The following is a 14,608-nucleotide window of genomic DNA, read 5'->3' on the forward strand; positions in this document are numbered from 1 at the left end:
GTCCTGAGTGCGTTCCCCATACCTCTACACCACCGGCTATTTTGGGAGAGACCATCATAGCACTTCCGGAACCTCAGCCGGAAGCTGGGGATGCGGAAGCTACAATCCCGTGACGGACTCTCGCGACGAAGGCCAGCAACTCGTCCCTCCCCCCCACTCCACTCCCCCTCCACCCCAACTCTCTACGTCACGGCTAGGCGGGCGTCAGCGTGCGCAATGCGCGCGTGCGCACTCGCCCTCTCTCGCCCCCGCGCAGGCGTCTTTCTGGCCAGTCGCGCGTGGGCTGAGGCCCTGGGCGGGCGTTGCGAAGACTTGTTTGCTTGAGTTTGGACCCTGCGACAGTTCTCAGTTCCCTCCGGTGGGGCGGGAGCACACCCGGGGCAGGAGAATGGGCAGCTAGACGCAGGCTGGGGAGCGTGGGGCTGCGGACATGAACTCGCCCGTGGACCCCGGCGCTCGGCAGGCGCTCAGGAAGAAGCCTCCGGAACGGACTCCTGAGGTAAGGCCGGGCACTGGCGCGTACCCCTCGGCCCGACCTGGCCGTCGTCGCGCACGGGGTGGTGAGCGCCTTTCCTGCCGCTCCCTGCTGGAGACTTCCTTGTACCTCTGATAAGAAGGCACCGTTACTGTGAACTGGGTTTTGAATATGTGTGCGCTCCAGCGGGCTGAAAAAGAAGCTGGCAATTGTAAGGTGTAATAGACAGTTCAGACTCTAGTCAGTGCGTGCTGTGCCCCCAAAAGACAGACTTTCAAAGTCCATAGCACACTCTGCATCCAGCCCGGCAGTAAGCTCCTGACGGGCGAGTGTTGAGTAGTTCCCTTGGTGCTTTTTCATGTTGTCCATGGCAAGCTTCAGGTTGTTTGATAAGTTTTCTTGGTTTGGAGACACGTCTGTAATCAGTGGTTATGTGTATTATACCAAAACAAAAACCAAAAGCGTTGTCAATCATCTTGTTCAAAGTTGCAGTAATTGAAATACTTTAAGTCTTAGTCACGCGAGTTTCAGATATATAATGCTTTGCATAAAAAGTCTCAAACTTTGGACTAACACTCTGGGACATGACATTAAAACCATACAGATACGGTTTTAACTGTGATGCGCGATGATGAGTCCACCTTATTTATTGAGATTCTGATCTTTGCATAGAACAAGATAACTTTTTTTAAAATTACCTTGCAGGGGCTACTAATAATCCCATGAATCAGTTTTTCTGTTGTGGTAATGATTATTGCAATGTGTAGTCTAAGTTTTATTTATAAATATTATTTAGGTAATGAGGGGAAACCCTAAGTAATTCTGTCTCTTCCGAATTACTTAGTTTGAAATTGAGTATTTTAAGCAGAGGAAATTTTCTGAACTGTTTGTTAAGTTATGCTTGGTCATGTGTGCTGCGTTGAGGACTTTTATCTGGTTTTACTGGAATAGCAACATTGTTAAAAGGAAAGTTAACCGCTTAGATTCATTGGCTGTATTTTTGAATGAGTGTAGAATTTGGGTTACTAGTAAGAAATTAACAAGAATGCTAGTGATGGTTTATTTTGATAAAGAATTTGATGAAATTCTCACAAGTTCATTTTTACAGAAGATTCTTTTAGTGGACTCTTTTGTTTTGTTTTGTTTTCAAGACAGGATTTCTCTGTGTAGTTTTGGTGCCTGTCCTGGATCTCACTCTGTAGCTCAAGCTGGCCTCGAACTCACAGAGGCCTGGCGCTGCCTTCCCAGTGCTGGGATTAAAGGCGTGCGCCACCACCGCCCGCTTTTAGTGGATTCTTAAGGATCCGTTATAAATATATTTGATAATTATTCATTGTCAACCTGTTGAATGTTCTGTTCTGTACATTAGAAAATTCTAGTGAACAAAATAGACAAGTCCTTATAGTTCTTATCTTCTGATGGTATAAGGAGATAAGGTAGGTTATACATATGTAATATGCTAGCTAGTAATGACTGTTTCAAGTAACAGGATAAGGAGAATTGTGAAAAGGGAGGCTAAGCTAGATTAGAGCTTAAATGAAGTAGTTTCTATTGCCCTAGGTTACGTGACTTTGTTGTCTTTGAGAAAAACTGAGTATCCCTGTATCGCTCACAGTAACCTGGAGCTTAATCATGAGCCCATCAGCACTTTGCTTGTATAAAGATGGTAGTGAGCTGGTCCATCATACCTGGTTTTGATTTGACTTGACTTGATGAACATTCTACTGATGCAGGAGAATGGAATTGTGTGTGGAGTTTTATGAAGAGAAAGCTTTTGCAAGCAGAGGAAATAGTCATTGCAAAAGACTGTTATGAGAACGTTCTCTTCACGTATTCCGGGAATAACAAGGAACTCTTGAGTAGTGGAGAATGAGCTAGAGTGGGTAGCAAGTCAGAGATGGTGCTGTAGGATAGGACACAACACATAGGACTTTTTAAATGATGATGATGACAACGATGACGATGTCGACTTATTTTCAGTGAAATGAGTAAGTTACTATCTAAAGGTTTTGAAACAGGAATGGAACTAACTAGTTAGATTTTTAAAAAGACTCACTCTTGGCTGTAGTGTAGCATGTAGACTAGCTGGGAACAAGGGTAGGAGTAGGAAGTTAGACGCTATTGCGTAAATGAGGTAAGAGATGACAGCTCAGACGAAAGCAACAGTGAGGGAGGTTCTGAGTAGCCATCAACTTCTGGAAATATTTTGATGTTTATCCAAGAGCGTTTGTTAATAACACATTAGGTATAGACTAAGGGCAAGAGGAGAATTGAACATACTTATGCAGTTTTTGCTATAAATAATTATGGAGTGTTGGACAAGTCGAAGAGCAGTCAGAGAAATGTCTTGGGATGTAGTGCAGTGGTACAGTGCACACTTAGTGTTCATGGGATCCTGGGCTTAATCCTTAGCACCACAAAAACACAAGTACAGAAGATTTACTGGAGTTAGTTTGGTGAGGGAGAAGATCAGAAATTATGTTTTGAATATGTCTAGTTTGAAAAGAATGTTAGAAATGTTGGAGTAAAGAATTACACATAAAATTTATATTTTTAAAAGACTAAAGAGTTAAAATTTGCAGTCATGGGGTTGTAGACATCATTTTCAGTTGGAAAAATGTATGAAATTACCAATATAGAGAGTGTACATAGAGAATAGAAGAGGTGTCACACATCAGGATCCCAGCTTGGGACTCTGAGGAGGAAGATTGACATTGGTTCCAGGCCTGCCTGGTATGGGTGAGGGTGGGATGTGTGTTATAGTTCTTTTTATACACACACACACACACACACACACACACACACACACACAGATGTGTGTGGTGTGTCTTGTCTTAGAAAAATGACAGAATATATAGGTTAAGAGACAAGGGAGCTGGAGAGGTGGCTCAGCGGTTAAGGTCCTGAGTTCAATTCCCAGCAATCACATGGTGGCTCACAACCATCTATAATGGGATCTGATGTCCTCTTCTGTCATACATGCAAATAGAACACTCATATACATAAAATACATAAATCTTTTTTTTAAAGACAGAAACAGACACATAGAGTGTAGTAGTGTCATGGGAGTCAAGTTAATAAAAATGCATGGGACAGGACTGTAGCTTAGTTTCACATATGAAAATTTGGGCTCAGTTCTTAGGATAGAGTTGGGGGAATTCTATATTTAAAAGTTAGGCATGATGACATATGCCTGGAATACCAGCGTTTGGGAAGAAGAGGCAAGAAAATTGTACCAATCCAGTCTGGACTACATAAAACCCCTTCTCCAAAATAAAGTTATAATAGAAGAGGATAAAATTCATTCATTAAACTTAGTTTCCTTTTCCTTGAATGTGTACTGAGTGCACAGCATTGTGAAAATACACAAATGGTTTGAATTTGGAACAGCCTTCCCCCAGCCCCCAACACACACACACACACACACACACACACACACACACACCACATGTGCACGCACACGCACGCACGCACGCACGCACGCATGCACGCACGGGCTCCTGTGTTTCAATACTTTGTCCCCAGCTCATGGCAGTGTTCTTGTGGAACCTTTGGAGCAGAGGCAAGACTGGCAGAAGTGGGTCACTGGGGATAGGTCTTTCAGCCTTGTAGTCCAGCCCTACTTCTAGCCCAAGTGTTTTTGATGATCCTTCTTTGAGGAGTCTTTGCCTCACTCTCCTGCCCCCTTTACTGCCTACACAGATTGGCCTACTTTTGCCATCATTCATTCCCTGCCATGATGGACTGATAGCCCCTGAAAGTGAAAAACAGATTAAGTCTTTCTCTCTTAAGATGTTTCTGGCAGATAGTGAGTCCACAGAGTGTAAAAGTAGCCAATACAGTGGTATGTTTGGTTTTGAGACAGGATCTCACTATGTAGCCAAGGCTGTCCCCTAAATCATTATCTTCTTGCCTCAGCTTCTGAAGTTCTAGGATTACAAGTATGTGCCACCATGCCAAGTTCAAAATCAGTGTTTTTATAACTTTGTAGCCGGGCGGTGGTGGCGCACACCTTTAATCCCAGCACTCGGGAGGCAGAGCCAGGCGGATCTCTGTGAGTTCGAGGCCAGCCTGGGCTACCAAGTGAGTTCCAGGAAAGGCGCAAAGCTACACAGAGAAACCCTGTCTCGAAAAACCAAAAAAAAAGAAAAAAAAAAAAAACTTTGTAATAAATCCTTGTGAACTAGACTCTTGAGTGATAGACTGACTTATACAGTTCTAACAGTTTTTACTTCTCTAGCTATTTGTCCTACTTTATGGATCCAGATTTCACAACATAGTCTTTCCTTTGTGATTTCCACTTTTAAAGGATTTTTTAGGGGGAAATGTGGGCTTAAAAACTGGTCTTGGTGCCGGGCGGTGGTGGTGCATGCCTTTGATCCCAGCACTCGGGAGGCAGAGGCAGCCAGATCTCTGTAAGTTCGAGGCCAGCCTGGTCTCCAAAGCGAGTTCCAGGAAAGGCGCAAAGCTACACAGAGAAACCCTATCTCAAAAAAACAGAAACAAAACAAAACAAAACAAAACAAAAAAACTGGTCTTGGTAAGTAAAAGTGTTCTAAAACCACAAAAGCTATTAAAGAGAGATGGCCTCAAGCTGGGCTGTTGTTCAGTTGTGAACACCTAACTAGTATGTGTGGAACCTGGATTTAATATCCAACACAGCCAAAGATGGTTAGGTACACAGGCCTGTAGTTCTAATATTCAGGGAAGCTGAGACTGGTAGATTACTTGACCACACAAGTTTAACCCAGACAATGTAGTTGAGACCACAACTCGGAAAAAAAAGAGAGAAAAGGGAAAAAAAAAGAAGACGACTTTAATGTATTCCAGGATGTTCCCTGGAATACATTAAACCGTCTTGGTTTCTTAGTTTATGTATTATTGTATACTCTGTGATGTTTGCACAGGAGCAGAATGAATTAATGATGCATTACTCAGAATGTTCTGTTACATGATGTACAGAATACCTGTAAATACATTAACACTGTTTATGAACCTAAGCTATACAATTTCCCAACTCGGGAAATATACTCAAGCTCAGTTTTTATTAACAAATACTGTGCCAATCTTTCACTTGAATTAGAACCTTCTAATTTAAGTATCTAGCTTATAGGCATTGGTATTTAGACATAGCTCATTTAGTAATTCAGATGCATGCACAATGGTTTGGAATACTGTTCATCATACCACATTCTCTGTCTCTACTTTGCATGGGTGGAATTATGTGGTGTAATGTCAGCCTTGGAGTTCAGGGGTTTCATTTGGTGATAGGGTCTAACTATGTAGTCCAGGCTGACTTCAACCTTTCTTTATAGTCCATACTGACCTCAAGCCTGCTGATCCTCCTGCCTTAGCCTCCCAAGTGTGCTGGGTTTACAGGCTAGCACTGTCATGAAACCACCCCTTGGAAGCCCTGGAATTTTTATTTAGATGATCCCATTTCAAATAATGTTATCTAATTTTTTTGTGTATGTGAACTTTTCCTGAGAGAAATAAGTGTCTGCTCACTCCAATAGGATACCAACAATAGAATAGAATAACAGCCTTACACAAGTATAGGCCTACTAACACATAGGTGACTCCCCCCCCCCAAAAAAAAAAATAAAAACAAACAAACCAGCTGCCATCACTAGACAGTTTCATTGCAGTGTGGCTGATGGCTTTCTCATAAATCCCTCACCCTTCTTGAGTTAAACTTGCACCTTTATATTCTCAGCAGGTGTGCCCAACCATGCTTACTGTGACTGGCTGAGAATACAGTCCAATACAAAAATCAAAAACTTACTTAAAATATGATCCCCTCCCTGACTTTCTTTAACTCAATTGTGTGGTTCTTGAGTGTGAACTTTGTAGATGATAACATCTTTTTACAGTGTTTGAAAGGTTAGCCACACCTTCCGTACCATGTGCAGCTAGAGCAGAATTACATACAGCTAGGGTAGATGGCATGGCTGAAATCAGGTGAAGGTCTAATGACTCTTCCCAGCCCCTCCTTCCCTGAGGGAACTTCGACAGGGCTGATCTTGAGGGCCTTTTGCAGGTGATTACTGTTGTGATTAAGATGGCTATGCACATAGAACTGTGTTCTTAAAGTATTTGAGTGATTCTAGGAAAGCTACCTAACTTCTTTAAAATCTAAATACTTGGGAGGCATTTTTATGTGGACTAAATGAAATGAGATAATGTAAAATATTTATCAACTTGCCTACAAATGACAGTAAGTGGTAGTCAGGTATTGGTTTGTTATTTCTTCTGTCTGAAAGAAATTTATCCTTTGATGTTCTCTTGAAATCTTGTCATTGGTGCTCTTCTGTAGTATCCTTTTTTTATTTTTCAACTGTGTTTCTGATACTTTGAATCTTCTTTGAGTATGATGTTCTAATACTGTGTTCTAATTGCTGGTATATCTGTGGCTTTGAACCCCTTCAGGGCAGGGCCTGTGTTCTTGTTTTCTAGTTCATCATGCTTTATAATTCTAGCAGTAGTGATGTCTTATCAGTTTGATGTTGGATATGCTGAGATAAAAAGACTTAGGTTTGACAAACCTGCAAATTTTCCTATAAGTTGATTAAGGGCTAGAGAGATGACTCATGATTAAGAGCCCTTGCTGTTCTTCCAAGGGATCTGTGTTCTTCCAAGGGATCCTTCCCAGCACCCTTATCAAGTAGCTCACAGTCACCTGTAACTTAATCTCCAGGGGATCCAGTGCTCTCTTAATGGCTTCCTTAGGCACCTTAACACACATAGCATATACATAAATAAAATATTTTTTAAGATGAATAACATACAGCCATCATAAACAAACTGAAATAGCCTGTAAAGTATCTGGCTGTTCTTGGAAGACAATAGAAGAAACTTGGTTATATTTTAGAATAGAAATTCCTTTTCTGTGTGGCTTCAAAATAGTTTTCAGGAAACATCACAGAGTATTACAGATAAATGGCAGTCTTAACTTTATATTTTTTCACCAAAGAATTCACCAACAGGACATTAGGAAGCCAGTTGCTGTGAGTTCAAGCCCAAAAGTAGAGAGGGGAAATTTTTGTTGGACAGAATTTCATGCTCATTCAGTGCTAGTACAAATCTACCTCAAATCAAAGGGGGAAAAAAAAGAAAAGAAACTTTTTAATATCTTGCTTGCTTTTGTTACAAAAGAGATTTAGCTTTTTTTTTTCTTATCGTTGTTTCTTAACCTGCTTCAGATTTAGAATATAATCTTTGACTGTAAGCCTGCAGAATAAATGTTTTTTTCTTAACGGGCAAAAGAGTACCATTGTACTTGAGTCCCTTTTGAGTGAGTCGCTGGGCACACCCTGAGAGTGGCAGAACAAAGATCTGCTGTGTGCTTTCCCAGCCAGTGTACTTTCAGAGGGTCCTCAGAGAGAAAAAACGTATTTATGCTTCTGGGCCCTTGGACATTCATTTGTAAATCCAACTAGATAAAAAAGAATGTCAGCTCTAGATGGGATCTTTATTAAAGAAAAGCTGGGGGCTAGAGAGATGGCTCGTCCCCTAAGAACACTTGTTGCTCTTCAGAGAATGTGGGTTCAATTCCCAACACCCACGTGGTGGTTCATAACCATAACCATCTGTAGCCCTTTTTCCAGGGGATTTGTGCCCTCTAATGTTCTCTTTAGGTACCAGGCACACGGGTGCACAAATGAATTCAGGCAAAACACCCATACACAAAACCAAAAAAAGAAAAACTGTGGCTGACTGGGAGTTTGGGCCATGTGATTTTTGTTTTTGAGATGTTTAGGAACTTATTCAAATTTTCCCAGAAGGAAGAGCAACCAGCATGATGAGTTTCATGACATTACAGAGTCTTTGGAAGGGATGGAGTGAATGTGAGCTCTGTAAACCATCATTCGACAAGCCTGGTTGAAGTGGCATTAGTGACTTCTGGCATGGCAGTGGAAGCTACCATTAATGCTACTACTGATCTTTCCCTCTCCTACCACTAGAGTTTTTGGACAAGTGCATAGGGTCAAGAATTCACATTGTAATGAAGTGTATTAATAAAGAAATTGTAAACATATTTCTAGCATTTGATAACTTTATTAATGTGGTGCTGAAAGATGTCACAGTTTGAATTTGCACCAGAAGGAAGATTAATAAACTAGATCAGGGGCTGGAGAGATGGCTCAGAGGTTAAGAGCACTGACTGCTCTTCCAGAGGTCCTGAGTTCAATTCCCAGCAACCACATGGTGGCTCACAACCATCTGTAATGAGATCTGGCACCTTCTTCTGTATACATAATAAATAAATAAAATCTTTAAAAAAAAATAAATAAATAAACTAGATCAGATTTGATAAATGGAATAATGTAGCAGTGCTGATTGCTGGAAGAGGAGAGCTTGAAGTTAGAATGGATTTCTTTGAGTTCCTGACCTATGCTAGATTCTGGGTTCTGTTTGTTTCTATGTATTCTATAAAGTTGTTTTTGTTAATGGGAAATAACAGAAGATGTATACCCTTTTTTCTAAGCTAATCCTAGTTATCTTAGAAAACGAACTGTGTGTGTGTGTGTGTGTGTGTGTGTGTGTGTGTGTTAGACAGTGTCCTAGCTGGCCTGGAACTAGGTATGTAGACCAGGCTGGACTCTAATGCACAAAGATCTGGCTGCCTGTGTTCTCAAGTGCTGGAATTAAAGGTGCATGCCCACCACACCTGTCAGCTTGGGTTTTTGGAAGACTAGGAAGTAAAGATGTTTCTGAATTTAAAAAAAAAAAAAAAAAAAAGCTGGACGATGGTGGTGCACGACTTTAATCCCAGCACTCAGGAGATGGAGGCAGAAGGCCAGCCTGGTCTACAGAGAGAGTTCCAGGACAGCTAGGGCTACACAAAGAAAGCCTGTCTCGAAAAACCAATCAATCAATTAAAAAACAAACAAACAAAAAAACAGAATGTAATCCTAGTACACAGGAATCTGCAGCAGATGATTTAGGAGTTAAGGCTAACTTCAGGTACCTAAGTTTGAAGCTAGCCTGGGCTACATGAGACTGAAAACACGAGAATAAATTCTTTAGTAAAAATTCTAGGTTCTAGAGTCAGAAGCAGCATTCAATTTGCTCTTTTGAAGTATGCCTCCAAAATGCCATGTTCCTAGTTCTTTGGTATAAACTGTAACTTTGGCAGTGGGAGAACTTAAGAACTTTAACACATAGCAAACAATGAGATTTATTCTATAAAACCCTAGTACATAGTGCAACTTGTATAACCGAGCAGATGTTCATAAACAGTGGTATTTTAGCTGATGTGTGTAGGGAGAGGGAGAGTCACTGCCAAAATGAGGTTCACACATACAAAGGAACTAAATTCCAGAGAAGTAAAATAAAATTTCTTCCTCAAGCCATGTGACTTAACAGTGGCTTTCTCAGCACTGACCTTACTTAGAATAATGAATTATATAGCGAGGCTATCTTTAACTTTGGGCATTTTTTTTTTCTGTATTAATACCTATGTAGATGTTTCCTCCACCAATAAGTGCTCTTAACTCTTGTTGTTTTAAGACAGTGTCTTACATAACCTGAGTGGCCTTAATCTTGTGATCTTCCTGCTTGAGTCTCCCGAGTCCTGGAATCACAGGTATACCATGCCTGGCTATAATAAATGTCATTCATTTAGTCATATGTTATACAGTATGGAGTTGACTCTGTATATTAGTTATTTTTCTCATTGTGACAAAAAAATCATGTCAAAGGCAACTTCAGAATTTATTCTGGCTCACAGTTTGAACGTACAGAGCATCGTGGCAGGAAGGCACGGCAGTATGGTGGTATTTTATTTGTACTGAAATGTGATTTTCATTGTATGTTAATAAATAAAGTTGCCCGGGGGTCAGAGCTATTAGAGCCATAACAAGAGCGTGGCGGTTAGAAGAGCTAGGTAGATTTCTGTGTGTTGAGGGATACAGCCAGTATATTGGAGACATACGCCTTTAAGACCTGGAGGGCGGTACTTACAGGCAGTGATGAGGCAGTCATGTGTTTGGGTTTACAACCAATGAGAAGGCAGAACAGAAAGACTATTTAAAGACAGACACACAGGAAGTAGCTCTCTTCCGGGGAAGCTAGGAGCACTGCAGGAGGTAAGGTTTTAGCTCTGAGCTCTGACCTCTTGGCTTTCTCTCTTACATTGGTTCTGTGTTTCTTATTTTAATAAGATGGTTGGTTACATCTACACGGCAGCAGTAACTTTAGCACCTGGTCACATTGCACGTGCAGTTAGGAAGCAGGTGCATGCTGATGCTCATCAGCTCATCTTTTCTTTTCAGTCTAGAACATAGCCCATGGGATTGTACAGCCACAATAACTTTTCTAGAAACACCTTCATTAGACATGCCCAGAGCTTATTCTCATGATTCTAAATCCTATCAAATTGACAATCAAGACCAACCACCACAATTTGTACCCACAAGTTTAATTTTGTAGATCCAACCAACTACAGATTGAGAATATTTTGGGAAAGGGTGTAGGATGTAATTCCATGGTATAGTGTTTCCTATAATGTGTGAATCTCTAGAATTGATCCTCACCAATGCAGATAGTAAAAGAAAAAAGTATTGTGGGTGAGAGAGATTGTCTGTAGTGAACAGACTTTTTTTTTTCCTTTGTCATTATTCTTTAATACCTTATCACAACATTTTACCTAACATTTTCATAACTGGTGGTGTGAATAAGAATGGCACCCATGGGCTCATAGATTTGAATGCTTGGTCCCCAAAGAATGGCACTATAAGGAAGTGTGGCCTTGTTAGAAAAGTGTGTTGCTGGGAATAGACTTTGAAGTTGCAAAAACCCAAGCCATGCCCAGTGACTTTCTCTTGCTGCTTGTGGAGCCAGGCACCATGTCTGCCTGCATGCCCCCATGCTTCCCACCATGCTGATAATGGACTAAACAAACCTCTAAAAAAATTGTAAGCCAGCTCCAATTAAATGTTTTTCTTTATAAGAGTTGCCGTGATCATGGTATCTGGTCGCATCCATAGAACAGTGGCTAAGGCTTTGCTCTATTCTTTCTCATCACTGCCTTAGTTTTCTGAGGTAAGCCCACCAGAGACAATCACACAGAAACTTTTAAAGCCAAAAAGAAAGTCTTTATTGCTGGTCTGTAGCTGCATGGGGAACTTGCCCACATCACACAGCCCCAAGCCTTTGTCTTTTATGCACAAAAACTACATCCTGGTTGTCACACTTGAGTTAGTTAGTAGGAAACAGAACTACAGAAGCCACAAAACAAGGTTAGTACATTTAGAGAATTTCCTTAACTGTGGACTAGATCTTTGATGGATTAGGTTTTGTTCCTGTTCTGGCAGGTATTGGGGCCACGTGCTGGGTTTCAGCATTAGTTGTGCTAAGGTCTCAGGCCTGTTACATTAGCTGTATCTCAGAGGTTCTGATAAGTTGTGCTTTGGTTTTCATTTGAATCTAGGTATTTTTACATTTTCTCCCTGACTTCTTCACTGGTCATTCATGATTGCTCAGTTCCCAGGACCATTCAGAGAGAAGAAAATAAACCACTGTTAGCAGCAAACTGCATCAAACTATACACAGTAAATGTACTTTCTGATTGACTGAGCCCACTGACATCACCAGTTAATTATCACAAGACAGGAAAATGACAAAACTGCATATAATGCACTGTTAAAAATTATCTAAGGTTAATGTGGTATAATAAGTGGATGAAATAAATGAAGGAGGAAGACAGAGAAAGGGAGAAATAGAAAGTTAAGTGAAAGAAAGGAAAGAATAGAGAAAATGGAAGGAAAGAGAAAAGAACAAGAAATTGGAAAAAAAATTTAAGTGAAAAATAAAAAGATTTCTCAATAATGAAAAAATTCAAAAATGAAATTAGATAAATGCAAGAAGGGGACTAAAAACATAGGAACATCTAAAGTCGTTTAAAATGCCATTAAAATAGGGTGGGAACAGAGGAGGATACATGACAGAATGGTATAAGAGAAAGGAAAGAAAAATAATGCTCCATAAGTTTCTATGCATGAAGACTGGAGAGAGTCAGTTAAACTGGTGCTCCTGTCTGTAGGAAAGACTCCTCTAGCTTATGCTGTTGGTGAGTTCCTTAGGCAAATGTGTAATGATGTCTGGCACTACTGTCTTCAGTGATAGTTTTCCTTGTTTGAGCACCAGGGGCCTCTCCTGGCCACACTTAGCATTGTAGCCTGTGGCAGGTTCTCTCTACTTGAGACTCCAGAGCTCAAACCTGGCTGAGGTTCTTCACGAGTATTTCTCTCAGGTAAATCAGAAGTATGAGAAGCCATCAAAGAGAGCTAAGTAGGTAAAGGACATGTCCTCATAAAGACCTCCTGATTATCAGTCACTCTGCTAGGTGGATGTGTCAGTGGCTGTTTAGTGCACCACTGGACCTTCAGCATTCTCAGGCTATTTGGAAGTGTTGGCAAATAAGTGGCTCAGAGGTGGATGAGCTACGGACCTCAGGCTGTCAAACTCCAGAATTATTTCAGTTGAGCCGTTGAGAAAGAGAGACTATCATTCCCTATGTACTTCCCTGCCTGAGTTAGTTCCCCAACTCCCTACACCCTTCAACTTGTCGGCCTCTGTCTGGCTCCATTCTTTACAGCTGTTTTCCTGGGCCTTCCTTCACCCTGTGTCTTTGGTAGGCCTGATGGCAGCTACCAGACTGTGGTTCCCTCTTCTCAGCTTAATGGTAGGTTCCATCTCAAGATGGCTCCTGGCCTTGTCTTTGGAGTAGCATTTAAAGTGATGGGATGGGATTTCAGTGTATATTGATTTTTCCACCAAAACCTTAACAGGATTTGAAACTTATCGGGGCTTTGGATTTTTCCTGAGAATAGATGCTGCCTCTTGCTTCTTCCATTCCCCACCTAGGAGCTATGGCACAGGTGCTGTGCTTGCCTATTTGGTTGATCATGCATGTTTTTCTCAGCGTTTTTTCCTTTTTCTTCCTTTAGACTTTCCAAAACTCTTGCCTGTCTTTTTCTGTTTGGAATAGTCTTTTATTCTGACTTATTCCATCTGGTCAGACACCGCTTAGAAGTTCAGGGTTGTTTCTGTTGTTACTGTTCTGTAAAGGGTCAAGGGTCATTGGTATTTGGATACAGATTGCATTGAGTCACTAGATCACTTTGGGTAGCAGAGACATTTAACAATTATATGGAATGTTTTTCTACTTTGTGTGTTATGTTCACATACATAAATGTTCATATGTATGCATGTGCCACACGTGTGTGCTCATTCATATTTTATCTATTTGGGTGCTCTAACATTGACTGCATATATATTTAGGAATGTTATTTTCTCTGCTGAATTAATACCCTTACCATAATACAGTGGCCTTCCTTGTCTCTTTTTACTCTTTTGACATACAGTTAGTTGCTTTTGTGGTTTCTTTTGGATTCCATTTGAATGAAATATTTATTCCTATCCTTTACTTTGTATAGGTATGTGTCCTTAGAGGTGACCTGGGTTTCTGATAAGCATATAGAGTAGTTTTTCTATTTAATCATTCTGTATGTGTTTTTTTTGGGGGGTGGAGGGAGGGGGGTTCTTCACCTGTAATGCTAAGGATTGAACATGAGCCTAGCCCATGCTAGATAAGCACTATATCCCCAGACTGTTTAATTGGAGAATTTAACCTACCTTGATTCAAAGTAATTATTGAAAGGTATGATCTTACCATAGCCATTTTGTAATGTGTTTCTAGTTTTGTTCTTTTTTTTTTCTTTCTCCCTTTCTTGTAGTCTTCTTGATGGTTTAGTGCTTTATTGTAGTATTACTTGGCTCTAGTATTGTGGTTTGATTCTTTGCTTATTATTTTTGGTTTGTATGTTACAGATTTTTTGCCTTATGGTTTCTATGACACAAAGATCATCTTATGGTTGTAACTATTTTGAAATCATAGCAGCTTAATATGGTCATAAAGATGAGAACAAGGAGGTGGCGCTGGAGAGATGCTGGTTCAGCTGTTAAAAGCACACTGGCTGCTAGCACTTCCAGAGGTCCTGAGTTAAATTCTCAGCAACTACATGGTGCCTCACAACCATCTGTAGTAGAATCTGATGCTCTCTGCTGGCATGAAGGTGTATATGCAGATAGAGCACTCAACCACATAAACTAAATAAATAAATCTTT

At 40.7% G+C, this 14,608-nt stretch overlaps 1 protein-coding gene across 11 annotated transcripts in view; it reads left to right on the forward strand.

Annotated features, from left to right (window-relative positions):
- The first annotated feature begins 226 nt into the window (after nt 1-226).
- Nucleotides 227-14,608, forward strand: part of Rapgef6 (Rap guanine nucleotide exchange factor 6) — a 173,865-nt gene continuing 159,483 nt past the window's right edge. For 4 of the 11 annotated variants that reach the window (XM_028880001.2, XM_028880000.2, XM_028879999.2 and 1 more), the window contains exon 1: nt 239-499. In XM_028880001.2, the coding sequence (XP_028735834.1) occupies nt 431-499 (69 nt within the window). In that variant the 5' untranslated portion in view covers nt 239-430. Of the gene's footprint in view, nt 500-14,608 lie in introns of all 11 variants that reach the window. The other 7 variants (XM_028880003.1, XM_028880004.1, XM_028880009.1 and 4 more) reach the window with 4 other exon arrangements.

The sequence above is a fragment of the Peromyscus leucopus genome, chromosome 8b (genome assembly GCF_004664715.2).
Source record: "Peromyscus leucopus breed LL Stock chromosome 8b, UCI_PerLeu_2.1, whole genome shotgun sequence".
Lineage (NCBI taxonomy): Eukaryota > Metazoa > Chordata > Mammalia > Rodentia > Cricetidae > Peromyscus > Peromyscus leucopus.